The following is an 18,580-nucleotide window of genomic DNA, read 5'->3' as shown; positions in this document are numbered from 1 at the left end:
CATATGGACACCTTATCTTTGACAAAGGAGGCAAGAATATACAATGGATTAAAGACAATCTCCTGAACAAGTGGTGCTGGGAAAACTGGTCAACCATTTGTAAAAGAATGAAACTAGAACACTTTCTAACACCATACACAAAAATAAACTCAAAATGGATTAAAGATCTAAACCTAAGACCAGAAACTATAAAACTCCTAGAGGAAAACATAGGCAAAACACTCTCCGACATACATCACAGCAGGATGCTCTATGACCCACCTCCCAGAATATTGGAAATAAAAACAAAAATAAACAAATGGGACCTAATTAAACTTAAAAACTTCTGCACATCAAAGGAAACTATAAGCAAGGTGAAAAGACAGCCTTCAGAATGGGAGAAAATAATAGCAAATGAAGCAACGGACAAACAACTAATCTCAAAAATATACAAGCAACTCCTACAGCTCAATTCCAGAAAAATAAATGACCCAATCAAAAAATGGGCCAAAGAACTAAATAGACATTTCTCCAAAGAAGACATACAGATGGCTAACAAACACATGAAAAGATGCTCAACATCACTCATTATCAGAGAAATGCAAATCAAAACCACTATGAGGTACCATTTCACGGCAGTTAGAATGGCTGCAATCCAGAAGTCTACAAGCAATAAATGCTGGAGAGGGTGTGGAGAAAAGGGAACCCTCTTACACTGTCGGTGGGAATGCAAACTAGTACAGCCACTATGGAGAACAGTGTGGAGGTTCCTTAAAAAACTGGAAATAGCACTGCCTTATGATCCAGCAATCCCACTGCTGGGCATACACACTGAGGAAACCAGAAGGGAAAGAGACACGTGTACCACTATATTCATCGCAGCACTGTTTATAATAGCCAGGACACGGAAGCAACCTAGATGTCCATCATCAGATGAATGGATAAGAAAGCTGTTGTACATGTACACAACGGAGTATTACTCAGCCATTAAAAAGAAAACATTTGAAAGGGTTCTAATGAGGTGGATGAAACTGGAGCCTACTATACAGAGTGAAGTAAGGCAGAAAGAAAAACACCAATACAGTATAATAACGCATATATATGGAATTTAGAAAGATGGTAAAAATAACCCTGTATGCGAGACAGCAAAAGAGACACTGATGTATAGAACAGTCTTTTGGACTCTGTGGGAGAGGGAGAGGGTGGGATGATTTGGGAGAATGGCATTGAAATAGGTATAATGTCATATATGGAACAAGTCGCCAGTCTAGGTTTGATGCATGATACTGGATGCTTGGGGCTGGTGCACTGGGACGACCCAGAGGGATGGTATGGGGAGGGTGGAGGGAGGAGGGTTCAGGATGGGGACCACTTGTATACCTGTGGTGGATTCATTTTGATATTTGGCAAAACCAATACAATATTGTAAAGTTTAAAAATTAAATAAATTAAAAAAAATAAAAATATGAAACCTGGCCAAGATAACCTTTCAGTGTGGTAATGAAAAGTGCCATGAAAAGGAATGTCTTCCTTTAAGTAATTATGAAGACTATCAGAGAATCAGGAAGCAGCAGGAGTAGGACACAGGGAAGCTGTTCTAAATGCTTGTTCAGTGAGTGATTGAACAGAATGGACACAGGTGCAGGCACATCCCTGTTGACAGACTCACCTACAGAGACCAGGTGGGTGACAGTTTCCAGCATCACATTTCTGAACAGGTTTTTCCGGGACTTGTCTAGCAGGCTCCACTCTTCCTGGGTGAAGTTGACTGCTACATCTTTATATGTCACCAATTCCTAAAAAACTGGATGTTCTGGTTCAGACAGAGCAGCCCTACCACTGTCCAGAATGGGCGGCTGAGCTGAGGAATGATGGGGACTGGGTGCAGCTTCAGGAGGAAGCATCACTACTCACCAGGGGCTCCATCCTTAAGCTCAGTCACCGGAAGCCTTTCTCAGGATCTCACTCACAGCCGATCATGCACTAGGCAGGCCAACCTGAGGATGGAGAAGCCATGAGACCCCAGTCCTGTGCTTCCACACCCACCTGAATTCAAGCCCCAACCTTCACCTGGGTGTAGCTCCAGCCCAGCACTCAGAAACCGGTGGTGCGTCCAGGGAATACTATGCAGCTTCTTCTCTTCCAGATCCCATGTGAAGAGCTAGAGCTGCGGTTGCTAACAAAGAAAGTCAGAGTCTGCAAATAAGAACGTGCTAAGCGTTGACTTTGTTTTCATCAGCCCGTGGCACCCAGAATCGCTCAGTGTCCTCCTGGGTTCCCACCCTCGGGGACCCTGACTCTCGCCAGAGTGGATGATGGTTTACTGCTGTAGGTAAACACTCTGGAAGCCCCCAGATCATCTCCTGCCTTATGCGCCCACAGTGCTTCTCCAACAGCCCTGGCAGTCCTCTGGAAACACACTGCCTTCCAGCTCCCCTCAGCCCTGACATTAGTTCTGTCCCACAGGCACATGAGTATCAGTCCCCTCCAGTATTTTGGCCTCCTCATGCGAAGAGTTGACTCTTTGGAAAAGACTCTGATGCTGGGAGGGATTTGGGGCAGGAGGAGAAGGGGACGACAGAGAATGAGATGGCTGGATGGTATCACTGACTCGATGGACACAAGTCTGAGTGAACTGTGGGAGTTGGTGATGGACAGGGAGGCCTGGCGTGCTGTGATTCACAGGGTCGCAAAGAGTCGGACACGACTGAGTGACTGAACTGAACTGAACTGAAGGACCTATTTTAGATGGAGTTGATTCGAGGACTTATTCCATTTGGAGAAACCATAGCACCTATCTGGCCAGCCTCATCCTTAACATCCTCCGAACCAGAAGGTAGCTGGCACCCAGGAGTCACAGTGTTACTGTCATAGACTGTTGCAGTTCTCTAGATCAAGGATGTTAAAAAATATGGAAAAACAGGTTTGGGAAGAAATTGCTTTATTTGCCAATTTACCAATGACACCCAAAGATTCCAAAAACTTTAATATGACAGAGTTACACTAGAGGAAGGAGCAGCTGTCATTTAATTTTGCTCAGTCAGTGTTCTGTGATCAAATTACTTTAGGGTAACAAAGGTCTCCCTGGTTTTACCTGTAATATGACCTCTAACATTAGCAATCAGAAGAAGCTCCCTGTAATCTCTCTTCATGTTTATCACCCAGTTTGGGAGGAACCTCTCCATATATCCACAGTCGATCCCTTCATCACATCCCCTCTGTCTTGAAACAGAAATCTCCCTAAAGATATTTGCTCTCAGGCTCCTGCTCACCAGTCCTCCATTCACAATCAAAATGAAAGCCTAGGGATCATTTCCTATCAGAAATGAATTCCTGGATCCATGCCTCTGCTAACTGTCGAGAGGAATCAAGTGTCTAGGACAAAGCACAAACCCCAAAATCCACTCAAGGAAGTGATTGAATCACTGATTGGATTACCCGTGGGATGGACTGTGTGTGCTTGCTAAGTCACTTTGCTGCTGCTGCTGCTAAGTCCCTTCAGTCGTGTCCGACTCTGTGCGACCCCATAGATGGCAGCCCACCAGGCTCCACCATCCCAGGGATTCTCACTTTAGTCGTGTCCAATTCTGCAACCCCATGGATCATGAGGGGCTGTCCAGGAAAACTGATCAAGATTTGCCTTTCATTTTGACTTAAAGATAATTTCAGAGTGAAGTGACATGTTCTTTTTCACTCTTAGAATTTTCCTTCTACTGATAAGAGGAACAGGTAAATTCCTATGATATGGAAGGAAGCCCCAGTCATATGCAAAAGGGCAGTCACACCAGTGGACACATTTCAAGAGACCTTCCATCTTGAAATAATTATTTCAACATAAAAATCTATCTCAAGTCACATAAGAAAGGAAGAAAATTGCTTGATGAAACCCATAAAAGGAGAGTAATTCAGAGAGGCAGAAAATGAAGTATTTAGAAACAAATTAGTAAAAACATCAGATGGAGATCAACAGCCAGTAGAACTTTCCAAGATGAAGGGCATGCTCTATACCAGCGTTGTATGATACAGAAACTGCTGTGCCACATGTATATCATGACAAGAGACTTGAAATCTGGATGGCACTACCAACGATGTGAAAGTTAGCTATTCGGTTGCAGGAATTTAAATATTCCAGCCACATGGGGCTGTATTGGAGAGCACATGGCTAGGATCTTCGGTTAGGCAGATGAAATAATTAAATAGATTTAAGACAACAGTGTTGGAGTTGAAAAAAAGGGATGTGACCAGTCAAAATTTGGAAATGAGAATGGCAAAGAAAATGTTGACACAGTATGAGTCAGAGACCATAAGAGGCTGCTTTGACACCAGTGTCTAGAGACAGATAAGAAATAACATTTAAGGGAAAGGAACACACTCCTATCTCAGTTTGGAGGACTCACCAAAACCCCAAATTGCAGGAGCTGATGAAGCCAAGCGGATTCTGAGGGCTCCACAGCAAGCAGCTGATTTCTCTTTCTTCAAGGTCCCAAGCAGTGCAGCTTCTTCTTCTCTGAACAGACACATCCCTCTGTCTGTTTGATTTCCTTTTATACCTGAATAACAGCCTATAATCCAATTTAGGCTATGGTTCACCTTATCAGGAACCCTCTTCAATTTGATTATTGCTTTTGCTTTGCCTTGACTCAGTCCTGTCCGACTCTTTTCGACCCCATGGACTGTAGCCTACCAGGCTCCTGTGTCCATGGGATTTTCCAGGCAATAGTACTGGAGTGGATTGCCATTTCCTTCTCCAGGGCATCTTCCCGACCCAGGGATTGAACCCAGGTCTCCCGAATTGTAGACAGATGCTTTACCATCTGAGGCACCAGATTAGGTTTCCCAAACTAATAGGAAAGTATAACCCTCAAGCATGTTGAAGAACAAGGATGTAATGACATTGTCCAGGGACAGTGAGATGATCCATTATTTCCTTCTTCATCCATAAATATTTTGAGTGCATTTTCTGCACCATGAACCATACTATGTCTTCAAAACAAGCAGGACATCAGATACACTGGGATTCTGGGGAAACGAAGCTGGGATTCTCTAGGAGAAATTAAAAATAAAATGCAAAATGAAGAACTGAACACTTGAAAGATAAATACTGAGGTGACCATATAGGACCTACTGCTGGACTGCAGAGCATGACTCATTAAAGCACTGGCCACACAGGGCCTTTAAGAACATGTTAAAAATTTATTAACTGTGCACAGAAAATGGGAAGACAATTTTATCCTCTATTTGTTGGTTAGTGGGGAAATCAACAAAAAATTTTCCTACATAGTAAACTATTGTAATTTATTTTACTTCCATGCCATGCACAGTTGATTTCTATATTGGAGTAGAAATATTACCGGTATGGCAATGGTTCTTTAAGCTAAAAGTTCCTGGTTCCCAAATGGAAAAAATTACACCAGAGGACATAGTGAGTATTTCATTGTATCTGAGGACATTTTGCTTATACCCCATATAACGCCTGGGAATCCTATTATTTCATGCGTTTCAGTTCCATCTCCCATGTTCATTAAAGAAATTTCATCTGGGTTGCTTCCATGTCCTGGCTATTAAAAGCAGTGCTGTGATGAATATTGGGGTACACGTGTCTCTTTCCCTTCTGGTTTCCTCAGTGTGTATGCCCAGCAGTGGGATTGCTGGATCATAAGGCAGTGCTATTTCCAGTTTTTTTTTTTTTTAGATGGACTGAATATTCTTTATTTATTTTTTTATTTCTATTTTATTTATTTATTTTTTTAATTTTATTTTATTTTTAAACTTTACATAATTGTATTAGTTTTGCCAAATATCAAAATGAATCCACCACAGGTATACATGTGTTCCCCATCCTGAACCCTCCTCCCTCCTCCCTCCCCATACCATCCCTCTGGGTCGTCCCAGTGCACTAGCCCCAAGCATCCAGTATCGTGTGTCGAACCTGGACTGGCAACTTGTTTCTTACATGATATTTTACATGTTTCAATGCCATTCTCCTAAATCTCCCCACCCTCTCCCTCTCCCACAGAGTCCATAAGACTGTTCTATACATCAGTGTCTCTTTTGCTGTCTCGTACACCGGGTTATTGTTACCATCTTTCTAAATTCCATATACATGCGTTAATATACTGTATTGATGTTTTTCCTTCTGGCTTACTTCACTCTGTATAATAGGCTCCAGGAATCTCCACACTGTTCTCCATAGTGGCTGTACTAGTTTGCATTCCCACCAACAGTGTAAGAGGGTTCCCATTTCTCCACACCCTCTCCAGCATTTATTGCTTGTAGACTTCTGGATCGCAGCCATTCTGACTGCCGTGAAATGGTACCTCATAGTGGTTTTGATTTGCATTTCTCTGATAATGAGTGATGTTGAGCATCTTTTCATGTGTTTGTTAGCCATCTGTATGTCTTCTTTGGAGAAATGTCTATTTAGTTCTTTGGCCCATTTTTTGATTGGGTCATTTATTTTTCTGGAATTGAGCTGTAGGAGTTGCTTGTATATTTTTGAGATTAGTTGTTTGTCCGTTGCTTCATTTGCTATTATTTTCTCCCATTCTGAAGGCTGTCTTTTCACCTTGCTTATAGTTTCCTTTGATGTGCAGAAGTTTTTAAGTTTAATTAGGTCCCATTTGTTTATTTTGGCTTTTATTTCCAATATTCTGGGAGGTGGGTCATAGAGGATCCTGCTGTGATGTATGTCGGAGAGTGTTTTGCCTATGTTCTCCTCTAGGAGTTTTATAGTTTCTGGTCTTAGGTTTAGATCTTTAATCCATTTTGAGTTTATTTTTGTGTATGGTGTTAGAAAGTGTTCTAGTTTCATTCTTTTACAAGTGGTTGACCAGCAACCTAGATGTCCATCAGCAGATGAATGGATAAGAAAGCTATGGTACATATACACAATGGAGTATTACTCAGCCATTAAAAAGAATACATTTGAATCAGTTCTAATGAGGTGGATGAAATTGGAGTCAATTATACAGAGTGAAGTAAGGCAGAAAGAAAAACACCAATACAGTATACTAACGCATATATATGGAATTTAGAAAGATGGTAACAATAACCCTGTGTACGAGACAGCAAAAGAGACACTGATGTATAGAACAGCCTTATGGACTCTGTTGGACAGGGAGAGGGTGGGAAGATTTGGGAGAATGGCATTGAAACATGTATAATATCATGTATGAAACGAGTTGCCAATCCAGGTTTGATGCATGATACTGGATGCTTGGGGCTGGTGCACTGGGACGACCCAGAGGGATGGTATGGGGAGGGAGGAGGGAGGAGGGTTCAGGATGGGGAACAGATGTATACCTGTGGCGGATCCATTTTGATATTTGGCAAAACTAATACAATATTGTAAAGTTTAAAAATAAAATAAAATATTTTAAAAAAGGAAATTTCATCTGAAGCTAGTATATTAAGGTAAATCCACTATATTTTAATTTTTTTAAAAAAGAATATTTTTAACTTTCCCCATTACCACTCAATCTTCAAGGGCTCATCCTTTTCTCTATGGCTCATCAGATTTTGTGTAGACCATTTCCTAAATGAAATAGATCATTTGGGAGTGGACATTTTCCACCACAAGTTTTAAAGAACTCTTGTAGGATTATTCATTATTTATGCCATCTCCCACATAAAAGGAAAGGAATTGCCTTTCATCTCACTCGGGAATTTATTTCTCTACCTGTGTTTTCCCCTATTGTCTCCTGGCATCAGAATGTATGTTATGATTTAAAATGCATGCACTGTATTTTATTTTCATCTAGTTTTTAAAGATAGTTGATGTAAAGTATGATATTCGTTTCAGATGTAGCATGGTGATGCAGTATCTTATAGATTATGCCCCACTAAAGTTACTATAAAATATCATCTGTATTCCCTGTGTTTTGTAATATATACTGGCAGCTCATTTCTTTTATACAAGGCAGCTTGTTCATCTTAATTTCCAACCCCTAACTTGCACCTCCCAGCTCCCCTTCCCCAGTGATAACCACTGCTTTGTAGTCTATATCTGTGTGTTTCTGTTTTATTTTATTTCAGATTACACACATAAATGATAACACACACAGTGTTTGTCTTTCTGAGTTATTTCACTTGGCATAATACACAGTGCAATATTACTCAGCCATAAAAATGAAAGCAGTTTGCCATTTGCAGCAACAAGCGTGGACTGGAGGGTATTATCGGTTCACCTATGGATGGACACTTGGGCGCTTCCATATCTGGGCTTTTGTGAACAATACTAATGTGAACATGAGAGGTGCATGTATCTATTAGAATTCATGTTTTCCTCTTCTCAGATTTTACCCAGGAGAGGAATTTTGGATGATACAGTAGTTCTGCTTAGTACTCTGAAGAAGATCCACACTGCTCTTCACAGTGGCTACACCAATTTGCATTCCCACCAACAGTGTAGGAGGGTTCCCTTCTCTCCATATTCTAGCCGACACCTACTAGCCATAGAATTCTGATGGTAACCATGTGATAAAGTGTGAGGTGAGATCTCATTGTGGATTGGACTTCCATTTCTTTGATTAACATTGTTGAGCATCTTTTCATGTGCCTGTGGCCAAGTGTATTTCTTATTTATAAAAAGATTTGTTCAGACCTCTGCTCAATTGTTATTTGCTTTGTTTGGGTTTTTTTTTTTTTTTTTTTGATATTGAGTTGTATGAGTTGCAAACAAACCATATACACTTTAAACCACTCCTTCTCTCTGAACCCTCTTATTTGTATTCAGATATGTTATGGCATCACCCAACATGAAATTTTAAATGAAACAAAAAAATATATAAGCAAACAGTTTGGATTTCTTTTATTTCTAATGGTTTCCCTCTCATACCCTCTTTAATCTAGACTGAGGGTAGAGCTTTTTAGCATTTCTCCCCTCCTCAAACAATCTTGGGTTTTTCCTCATTAATTCATAGACATGATTCTTGCCAGCAAAGCTCATGTCGGATCAAAATTCAAGTCTCATGAGATGCCATCAGTCTCCATGTTATTTCCATCCTGAGCAGAAGTCGATTCCTTCTGTTGTGAGCCCCATTTTCCCTGGAATCTTATCACTTTCGTCACAGTTTTGGATACCAGAGGGCAGAGGAGATGAAGTTTCCTGTGCTGATTATTTATTTCGGAGTGATCTCAAGATAACCGTGTTGGGAAAGGATGAGAAGGAAGAAATCCATGCAGTCAGGAAGCCCGGCTTCATCTCAGCCCAACAGCAAGTCCTGGCCTAGCACACAGTGACCACTGCACCTACATGGCCCTGTGTGTGTGTCCTTAGTCGGGCCACAATGTCCAGAGCTGACCTCCATCCCTGTGGTCAGCCCCAGGAGGGAGGATGTCACCTTGAGACAGGCACCTCTTTGCTGATGCATCCCCGCCTGTGTGTGCTGACTGGTAAATTCCCCTGGGGAGTGTGGGCCCCATCACCCTGCAGCTCAGAGAGCTGTGAGGACAACACCCTCCATTCTCTGTGGTCAGAGTGGGCAGTCTCAACAACAGACCCTTGCAGGCCCAGTCAGGGCAGATGGCCGGAATTCAGCCACAATTAGCGGGGCAGGGGGAAACAAAACTAGGAACTGCCTGTCCCAGGAGGCGGCCGCCCTGCCAGCCAGCTATCCTCACTCCAGAGAGCTGGTGGTGTCCTGTGGGGGTCCCGGACCAGGCCTCTCTGTGCCCAGAAGCCCCTCCTTCCATGGCTGGCAATAGGATTAGCGCCCCCATGCCTTCCTGTGGACATGGATTCCTTTCTCTTCCTGCTCCTAGGCTTTGCCCCAGAACATATTTCCCTGTTAAATCTAGACCTCTGCTGCCTCGAGGACTGATATCATGACCTTGTCACGGACTCGGGAAGCCTGTCCCTTCATCCCCTTTGCTATAGGTTTATCACCATCATTGATATAATAAGCACATCTCCCTCCACACATTCATCATCGTCCTCATTGTTATTTTGTTAATCTTCATTATTCCCATTATTCCCATTACTGTCTATTATAGTCCATTGTGGCTGTTAATATACAACACTGAGGGGACACGGTTTTTGGGGAAGTGTTTCCAGGAGCTTCCTGAAATACTCCAAACTGGCCTCCAGGAGCAGAATCAACACTTGATTCTACTAACAGATAATCAATGTATGAAACAGATAACTAACAGGGATGCAATGCACAGCATGGGGAATATAGCCAATATTTTATAATTATTTTATATGGAGTATGATCCATTATGGACCTCTCAGAGTCCCTTGAACAGCAAGGAAATCAAACCAGTCAAATTCAAGGGAAATCACCCTGAATACTCATTGGAAGGACTGATGCTGAAGTTGCAACTCCAGTATTCTGGTCATCTGATTCGAACAGCTACTGCTGCTGCTAAGGCACTTCAGTCGTGTCCAACTCTGTGCGACCCCACAGCCGGCAGCCCACCAGTCTCCCCCGTCCCTGGGATTCTCCAGGCAAGAACACTGGAGTGGGTTGCCATTTCCTTCTCCAATGCATGAAAGTGAAAAAATAAATTGAAGTCATTCAGTCGTGTCCGACTCCTAGGGACCCCATGGACTGCAGCCCACCAGGCCCCTCCATCCATGGGATTTTCCAGGCAAGAGTACTGGAGTGGGTTTCCATTGCCTTCTCTGGATTCGAACAGCTGACTCATTGGAAAAGTCCCTGATGCTGGGAAAGATTGAAGACAGAAGGAAAAGAAGGTGTCAGAGAATGGAATGGCTGGATGGCATCACCAATGCAACGGACCTGAACTTGAGCAACTTGTGGAGATGGTGAGGGACAGAGAGGCCTTGTGTGCTGCAGTCTATGTCAAGAATAAAGACATACTCACAGAACAGAGCAGCGGGTATCAGAGGGATGCAGTAAAAGAGGCCCACAGGGTAGTAAAAGAAAAACCTATCTTTTGGTGCTGGTCAGTTTTATGGCATACTAGAGTTGAAATCTATTTTTATACAAATAAAACATGTACTATTGTAACCCAAAGATACCCTAGAAAAAGAAGTACTTAAAAATTACATTATCCATGCCTCAGTGCATCCCTTGTGACTCAGCGGGAAAAGAATCTGCCTGCAATGCAGGAGACCTGGGTTCCATCCCTGGGTTGGGAAGATCCCCTGGAGAAGGGAAAGGCCTCCCACTCCAATATTCTTGCCTGGAGAATTCCATGGACTATACAGTCCATGGGGTCCCAAAGAGTTGGACAAAGCTGAGTGACTTTCACTCAATTCACTTAGAGACAAGGGAGTGGTGACCCTCAGCCTGAGCGAGGGTAGACAAGTGCCTGGTTGGTCAGGGAGTTCTCCAACCACTCGTGGTGGCCTCTGCTGGCCCATGTTGGTCCAGGAACAACAGTCCCTGACACTTGCCTGTAGCCCCCTGCTGAGATACTCAGAAGCCTGCTGTCTGGACTCCCAGGGTTCTGGAGGAAGAGCTGGCACAGGGCACCTGAGGATGAGGGCTGAGCTGATTCTGGGGCTTCCTGTGGCTGTAGGCACTCCACAGGCTGACCACATTCTCCAAGGAGGGGACTGACTTCGGGGCATTGTTAAGGTGCATAAGTGGCCCTGAGGATCTGGGAGGCCCTGATTCTGTGTTTTTCATAAAGTCCTCCCAGGCTCCTCTTTCCCCTCCATTACAAGATCTGTCTTGAGTCAAAATAGTATTAAGATGATCATCAAGGCTTAGAGATAAAAACCACACACAAAATGTTTTCTATGGTAAAACGTTATTAAAATTCAAACTTTTTCATTGGTAAATTTTATAAAATTTGTGGGAGACAGTATATCAGTCCTACCAAAAGTATCATTCAGAAGCAAGGTGGAAACTGATTCCAACTAGTTTTTCATACCAGGATGACATAATAGGGCTTCCCTAGTGGCTCAGTCTGTAAAGAATTTGCCTGCAGTGCAGGAGACCTGGGTTCAATCCCTGGGTTGGGAAGATCCCCTGGAGGAGGGCACGACAACCCACTCCAGGATGCTTGCCTGGAGAATCCCCATGGACAGAGGAGCCTGGTGGACTGCAGTCCATGGGGTCCAAAAGAGTTACACACGACTGAGCAACTAAGCGTAGCATTCCAGGATAACAAAGTCACATGATACATAATAACAAAATCAAAAATTTCCTGATGAGCATAAATACAAAAGATCTTAATAAACTATTAGCATATTACATTCAACAATATGTAATTATATATACATATGAAATGGATCTTGACCTATTGCTGATTTGATTTAGGGCAGAAGGAAGGCCCTGCAGGGGCTGGGTGCAGGGCCTGCCTGACCAGGGTGTTGAATGTGACCAAATGATCTTTCTACATCTCTTGAGAGGACTGTAATTTTTCTTGTTTATTCTGAAAACACAGAAAGAAATATTTCAAAGCAAAACTTTGTAGTAACATTTAATGACACTTGATAAGCACAGCCATGGGAATTTTCCCCACTGTGATTTATACTGCAAGACTCCACAGAGTCCACTAGACTTCTGTCAGGACAGGGCGTGGCTGACCTTCTGCAGAGCAGAGTCAGGCTCTTTAGGCAGGTTCCAAATGTTCAGATACAGATACTACCATCCAACACAGACACTACCATCATCACCTACAGATACTACCATTACTTCCTATCTACACAATGGTTAAAGTCACTCCTAGAATTTGCCTCAATTACTTGTACTAGTTTTAGGTTGACAGCTTGACATTCGGTTGGATGAGTGCCATGGGACAGACTCGGATTCCATGAGGAGACAGGGCAGTGTGTGCAGCTGTGTGTCCCCAGGGTGGTCCAGTCTCACTGCTGTCTCGCCCACCAGGGTGGGGAGTCCTGCTTCACCGGGAACAGCTGCTCCCTCTAACACCCAGCCCACCCGCCAGAGTCACAGTCACGTCAGGGCACTAGGCACTGGAGGATGAGTCTCAGTTGCCACTGGTGTCTTCGTCCCAGTCACTTTCTTCTGAGGAAGAAGACACCTGGAGGTCATCATAGAGGGTGCTCGGGGGCCCGGGGACAGCGTGTCCATCTGGCTCCTGGTCGACGGACGGGCTCTGAGCAGGAGGGGCTGGCCGCTCCGCAGGCCGCGGAGACGGGGGCGCCATGTACCAGCAGCTCCAGCAGCCTTCGCCGTCTCTCAGGAAGAGCATCCTCAGAGGCTGGGCCGGGACGCGGATGATGGGTGGGGGGTCGGCTGCGGAGACGGCGCACACACTCCCGGAGGGAGATCTGTCCGCTGGAGGCTGGAGGTCAAAGTGCTGCCCCTGAGCAGGTGTCTCCATGGATACATGGGCGGGCACTCTCAGTCCACGTCCAGCTGTGCTAGGTGGAGGAGGGAGATTCAGGAAGGCCCCCAGATCTGCTGTTGGAGTGCTCTGCTGGGGAGTATGGACGGGGCTGAGTCTAGGTTTCTTTGGGGGGTTCACACGTGTCAGGCTGGGGGTCTGCACACATCTCTTGCCTGGAGCCTCAATGCGGCCCTTGGAGGCCGGGGCCAAATTCCTGTTGATGAGAGGCACCGCATGGAGGCTGGATTTCACATCATCTCTCCTCGTGGGTGACCCTCTTGAGTGATCTGTTTCCTGGAAGGATTTCCTCTTGGATGTGTGGATAAGCACAGGCATGTTTGGGTGCTGTAAGAGAAGACCACACAGAGAGGCCAGGTGTGAGAATCTTCTTTCCATTCAGTAGAACATCTCACAGGCATTAATTTTATATGATAGGATCCTCAACATCAGGATGCTCATGTGACCTTGATACATTTATATATCCAAAGGCAAATGGAAATCTTCTAACAATGTCTCTTGTTAAGTAAGGGGAAGCAAGTGTTTGGTAGACCTTCTTCTCCAGACTGTACACAGATTGGTGATTTGCAGGCGCCTTGATGGCAAAATGAGTTTTCATGTCCAGTTTTGGAGGATGAATCACAATTTACAGACTCCTGTTCTAACTTAAAGGATTCAACTCTGGAAGCTGCTGATAAAATCACTTCCATGTCCCTGCCAGCATCTCACCAGACATGAGTGTAAGAATGCAAAATCAAAGCACCATGAAAAATGGCCTCTGAAAAATAAATGATGACTTTGGTCAGGAAAGAACATGACCGTTTCCTCCCACAGACAGAACTAAGGCCAGTGGATTAAAGAGGGGGCCCAGCAGAAACTGACCCTCAGGCAGAGGCCAGGCTCGAGCTCCTCCTTCCAGCTCTGTGGCTGCCGACTGTGGGGCTTCCTGGGAAATCGCTTTAGGAGCTTCCTCTGTTGCTCCTCTTTCCTGCAACACAAACATGTCAAGTGTCAGAAATCCAGTGTCCTTGCCACAGTTGGGACCATCGGTGCTGTGGCCCAGCCCCTTTTCTAGTTTGGGAGTGACACAGGACCTGAACCCCTCTGCCTTTGTGCAGATCCCCCCACCCCATGTCCTTCGCCATCTCCAGAGACCCCTCCAGGGCTTTGAGGCTGGTCAGCTGCAAAGTTGTGAGTATTCCACACTCTCCTTAGTGACTTCAGGGCCTAGTGTGAGCTCCCGAGTGTGGCCACTGAGGATGTGGCTCCTGTCTCTGTCTCCCCAGTTTCCCTGTCCTTTCTAGAGATGGCTCAGCACAGTGTCGACAAGGAGAGGAACCTTCTCCAGATTACAGCACAGACCTTGTGTCCCACCTCCTTGCCGCTCACCTCTGCCTTTCCTCCTCCTCTCTCTCAGCCGTGTTAAGGGTCCCTGGGGTCCCTTAAGGTTAAGTGGGTCCTGCAGCTTCCATGCCAGGTTCTCCTTACCAAATCTGGATCCCAAGGGCAGGGGGACCAGTGCCCCTTGCCAGCGCTTCATGGGGCACCTGAGGCTCCTTGCTGTGTGCCCAAAGGCTCCACAGTCCGTACACTTCACCTGTGGGTGGAGGAGAACTAGGCCAGTGAGTCATCAGAAGCCACAGGCACGAGGCCAAAGGGAATGAAAGGACGGATGGAGAGTGTTGCATGCTGGTTCTGGAGAAAGAACGTGGTCCCTCAGGTGCCAGGGTAGTTACAACCTTGTGATTCCCAAAGCCCTCATCTGGAGCATCAGAGGAGGAGGGGCTGGCGGTCTAAGGTGAACTGTAAGAGCCCCACTGAAAGATCTGGATGAAGCCAGGGCAGACATAACCCCGAGGAGCCCCAGTGGTCCCTCCCAGGCTCTGAGTGGCCCGATCTGCTGGGGAGGGAGGTCCAGGCAGCTATCTTTGGATGTGAATGCACTAATGAGTTATGGACCCAGAATATTCCAGGTCTAAACCCTGTCTCCGCAGTCCATGCCACCCACAGATTCCCTGCGGGTCCATGCCTCCACTCACCATGGAGTCTTTCTCCTGTGGTACAGGAGCCATCTGCCTCCCAGGTCCTGGCTTTTGCTTGCTCACTTTCTGGTCTTGAAAGAGTCAGCAGGCTCTCAGCCATCCGTAATGACCAGCCATCTTCCACACCTACTGGAGATTCTCCTCAATCTTAATTTTTGGATCTCCTCTGTGAAAAGGAAGAAGAAACTGTCATTTTGATGCAGAGACACAGAGACATCCCTGCCTTATCGACCCCAAATGGGGATCATGACATTGGGACCAGGTTTCTGACAATTTGACTTCTCCTGTCCAGATCTTTCTCTTCACAGAAAGTGAAGAAGAACTAAAGAGCCTCTTGATGAAAGTGGAAGGAGAGAGTGAAAAAGTTGGCTTAAAACTCAACATTCAGAAAACTAAGATCATGATAAATGGGTAGGGAAACAGTGACAGATTTTATTTTGGGGGGCTCCAAAATCACTACAGATGGTGATGGCAGCCATGAAATGAAAAGACACTGGTTCCTTGGAAGAAAAGCTATGACCCATCTAGACAGCATATTAAAAAGCAGAGACATTCCTTTGCTGACAAAGGTCTATCTAGTCAAGGCTATGGTTTTTCCAGTAGTCTTGTATGGATGTGAGAGTTGGACTGTAAACAAAGGTGAATGCTGAGGGATTGATGCTTTTGAACTGTGGTGTTGGAGAAGACTCTTGAGAGTCCCTTGGGCTGCCAGGAGATGCAATCGGTCCATCCTAAAGTAATCAGTCCTGAATATTCACTGGAAGGACTGATGCTGAAACTCCCATTCTTTGGCCATCTGATGTTAAGAACTGACTCACAGGAAAAGACTGGATGCTGGGAAAGATGGAAGGCTGGAGAAGAAGGGGACGACAGACGATGATATGGTTGGATGGCATCACTGACTCAATCGACATGAGTTTGAGTAAGCTCCCAGAGGTGAAGATGGACAGGGAAGCCTGGTGTGCTGCAGTCCACGGGGTTCAAAAGAGTCAGACATGATGGAGCGACTGAACTGAACTGCCCAGACATTTCTATATTCTCCTCTGATTACTGACACACAGATTAGGACCCAGACTAACTTGCATTTGGATTTGCATCCTCAGAAGACTAAATTTAGAGATTTGGGTTACATGTATCACAATCTAGGAGATAAAAGATCTGCCCCCATGTACACAAACATTTGTGCTAGGGGGCAGCTACACTTAATATTGAGGAATAGGCATTTGAAAATCAAAAATAAGTGCGATTATTTGGAAAACTGGGCTCTCCCATTCAACATCAGGGAAGGCAATTTTCAAGTACAAACTCACTTCAAATTATCTTCCTCTCTACTAGCTTAGATGATCCATGGCTGAGGGTCTGTTTCCTGGAACTTTTGTCCTCAGCGTCTCATTTGTACCTAGCTCATGTGAAATACATGTTTCAACTAAGGATGAACAAATAATGTTTTGGGATTTCAATAGTATGCATATTCAATGGAAATCGAATCAGCCAGACAAAGAAAAACAGTTGAGATGTTATTATTCTCCAGAACATGGAGAGACCTTAGTGCTATGATGCTGATGAATTAAGTCAGAGGCTGAAAGCAAAGACAAGAGGACTTCCCTCCTGGGTAGAAGAGTGAGAGCAAACAAAGAAGGAACAAACCAGAACAGTGACAAACACAGCAGAGACAAAGGTAACACACAGATGTGAGAACAGGCAGCGCACAGTAGGGAGGATGCTTACAGCATCCACTGGATCACCATAAAAGCAAGAGAGTTGCAGAAAACATCCTCCTTTGCTTTATTGACTATGCCAAAGCGCTTTGATGGCGTGGATCAAAACAATCTCTGGAAAATTCTGAAGAGGTGGGAATACCAGACCACCTGTACTGCCTCCTGAGAAATCTATATGCAGGTCATGAAGCAACAGTTAGAACCGGACATGGAACAACAGACTGGTTCCAAACCAGGAAAGGAGTACGTCAAGGCTGTATATTGTCACCCTGCTTATTTAACATACATGCAGAGTGCATCATGAGAAACGCTGGGCTGCATGAAGCACAAGCTGGGATGACGATTGCCGGGAGAAATATTGATAACCTCAAATATGCAGACGACACCACACTTATGGCAGAAATTGAAGAACTAAAGAGCCTCTTGATGAAAGTGAAAGGGGAGAGTGAAAAAGTTGGCTTAAACCTCAACATTCAGAAAACGAAAATCTTGGCATCTGGTCCCATCACTTCAAGGCAAATAGATGGGGAAACAGTGGAAACAGTGGTAGACTTTATTTTGGGGGGCTCCCAAATCCCTGCAGATGGTGACTGCAACCGTGAAATTAAAAGACAATTGGTCCTTGGAAGAAAAGTTATGACCAAGCTAGACAGCATATTCAAAAGCAGAGACATTACTTTGCCAACAAAGGACCATCTAGTCAAAGCTATGGTTTTTCCAGTAGTCATGTATGGTTGTGAGAGTTGGACTCTCAAGAAAGCTGAGCACCGAAGAATTGATGCTTTTGAAATGTGGTGTTGGAGAAGACTCTTGAGAGACTCTTGGACTGCAAGGAGATCCAACCAGTCCATCCTAAAGGCAATCAGTCCTGGGTGTTCCTTGGAAGGACTGATGCTGAGGCTGAAATTCCAATCTTTTGGCTGCCTCATGTGAAGAAGTGACTAACTTGAAAAAACCCTGATGCTGGACAAGATTGAAGTCAGGAGGAGAAGGGGATGACAGAGGATGAGATGGTTGGATGGCATCACAGACTCAATGGACATACATGTGTGTGCTGGGAGCTGGCATATTGCATATTGAGTTCATATTGCATATTGCATATTGAGTGCAGCACTTTCACAGCATAATCTTTCAGGATCTGGAATAGCTCACCTGGAAGTCTATCACTGCCGGGAGCCAGCGTGAGGAACTCTGCCTGTGGCAAAGGTCATGAGGAAGGAGGCTCGGCATACGCAAAGGCGGGATCAAGCCTCTGGAATCCCCCTGGAAATTCTCGAGCATCTACCCCCAAAACCAGAGTCTGCCTACTTTCTGCTTTGTGCTCTCACCTACACCTCTGACTTTACGGGGGGCTGTCCCCCGCTACCTCTCTCTGAAAAAAAGAGTTAACTTACAGCTCCAGTTAATAAAGTTCCTGGGTGTGATAGTGTTTCAACCTACAAACTCCTTTGGAAGTCCTCTAGCCTGCCTGAATAGGTTGTTCCGGCCACATGTGATTGCTCAGAGCCTCCCAACTGTGAGAGGCAGGAGATGTTCTAAACTGTCTAAATACAGACTCCTTTGAGCAGTTAAAAG

The 18,580-nt window shown here is 44.8% G+C and overlaps 1 protein-coding gene and 1 long non-coding RNA gene across 3 annotated transcripts; both read right to left on the bottom strand.

Annotated features, from left to right (window-relative positions):
- Window positions 1–1,791: 1,791 nt before the first annotated feature.
- Window positions 1,792–5,607, bottom strand: LOC147343482 (uncharacterized). 2 transcript variants are annotated; one of them, XR_015156233.1, is made up of 3 exons: window positions 4,377–5,597; window positions 2,050–2,155; window positions 1,792–1,976 (listed from the first exon to the last, which is right to left on the bottom strand). It is a non-coding gene; the product is annotated as an uncharacterized LOC147343482 (long non-coding RNA). The 2 variants fall into 2 exon arrangements; XR_015156234.1 differs by lacking the exons at window positions 1,792–1,976; window positions 2,050–2,155 and adding an exon at window positions 2,950–3,354 and having other exon boundaries at window positions 4,377–5,607.
- Window positions 5,608–12,885: 7,278 nt separating this feature from the next.
- Window positions 12,886–15,387, bottom strand: LOC147343481 (protein FAM90A15-like). Its single transcript, XM_086379665.1, has 4 exons — window positions 15,285–15,387; window positions 14,734–14,842; window positions 14,128–14,233; window positions 12,886–13,593 (listed from the first exon to the last, which is right to left on the bottom strand). Exons 1-4 carry the CDS (start codon window positions 15,385–15,387, stop codon window positions 12,886–12,888), a joined length of 1,026 nt encoding a protein of 341 aa, XP_086235791.1.
- Window positions 15,388–18,580: the final 3,193 nt, after the last annotated feature.

The sequence above is a fragment of the Bos grunniens genome, chromosome 27 (genome assembly GCF_055505025.1).
Source record: "Bos grunniens cultivar Pamir isolate PY7600 chromosome 27, Bosgru_T2T1.0, whole genome shotgun sequence".
Taxonomy (NCBI): Eukaryota; Metazoa; Chordata; class Mammalia; order Artiodactyla; family Bovidae; genus Bos; species Bos grunniens.
This window is presented reverse-complemented; position numbering and strand designations above follow the sequence as displayed.

Coding starts and splice junctions, on each gene's coding strand:
- LOC147343481 (XM_086379665.1), bottom strand. CDS start 15,387: ATGGCTGAGAGCCTGCTGACTCTTTCAAGACCAGAAAGTGAGCAAGCA. Junction 14,234..14,733: donor GCCCTTGGGATCCAGATTTG/GTAAGGAGAACC, acceptor TTTGTGTTGCAG/GAAAGAGGAGCAACAGAGGA. Junction 13,594..14,127: donor AGCCTGGCCTCTGCCTGAGG/GTCAGTTTCTGC, acceptor CTTCTCTTACAG/CACCCAAACATGCCTGTGCT.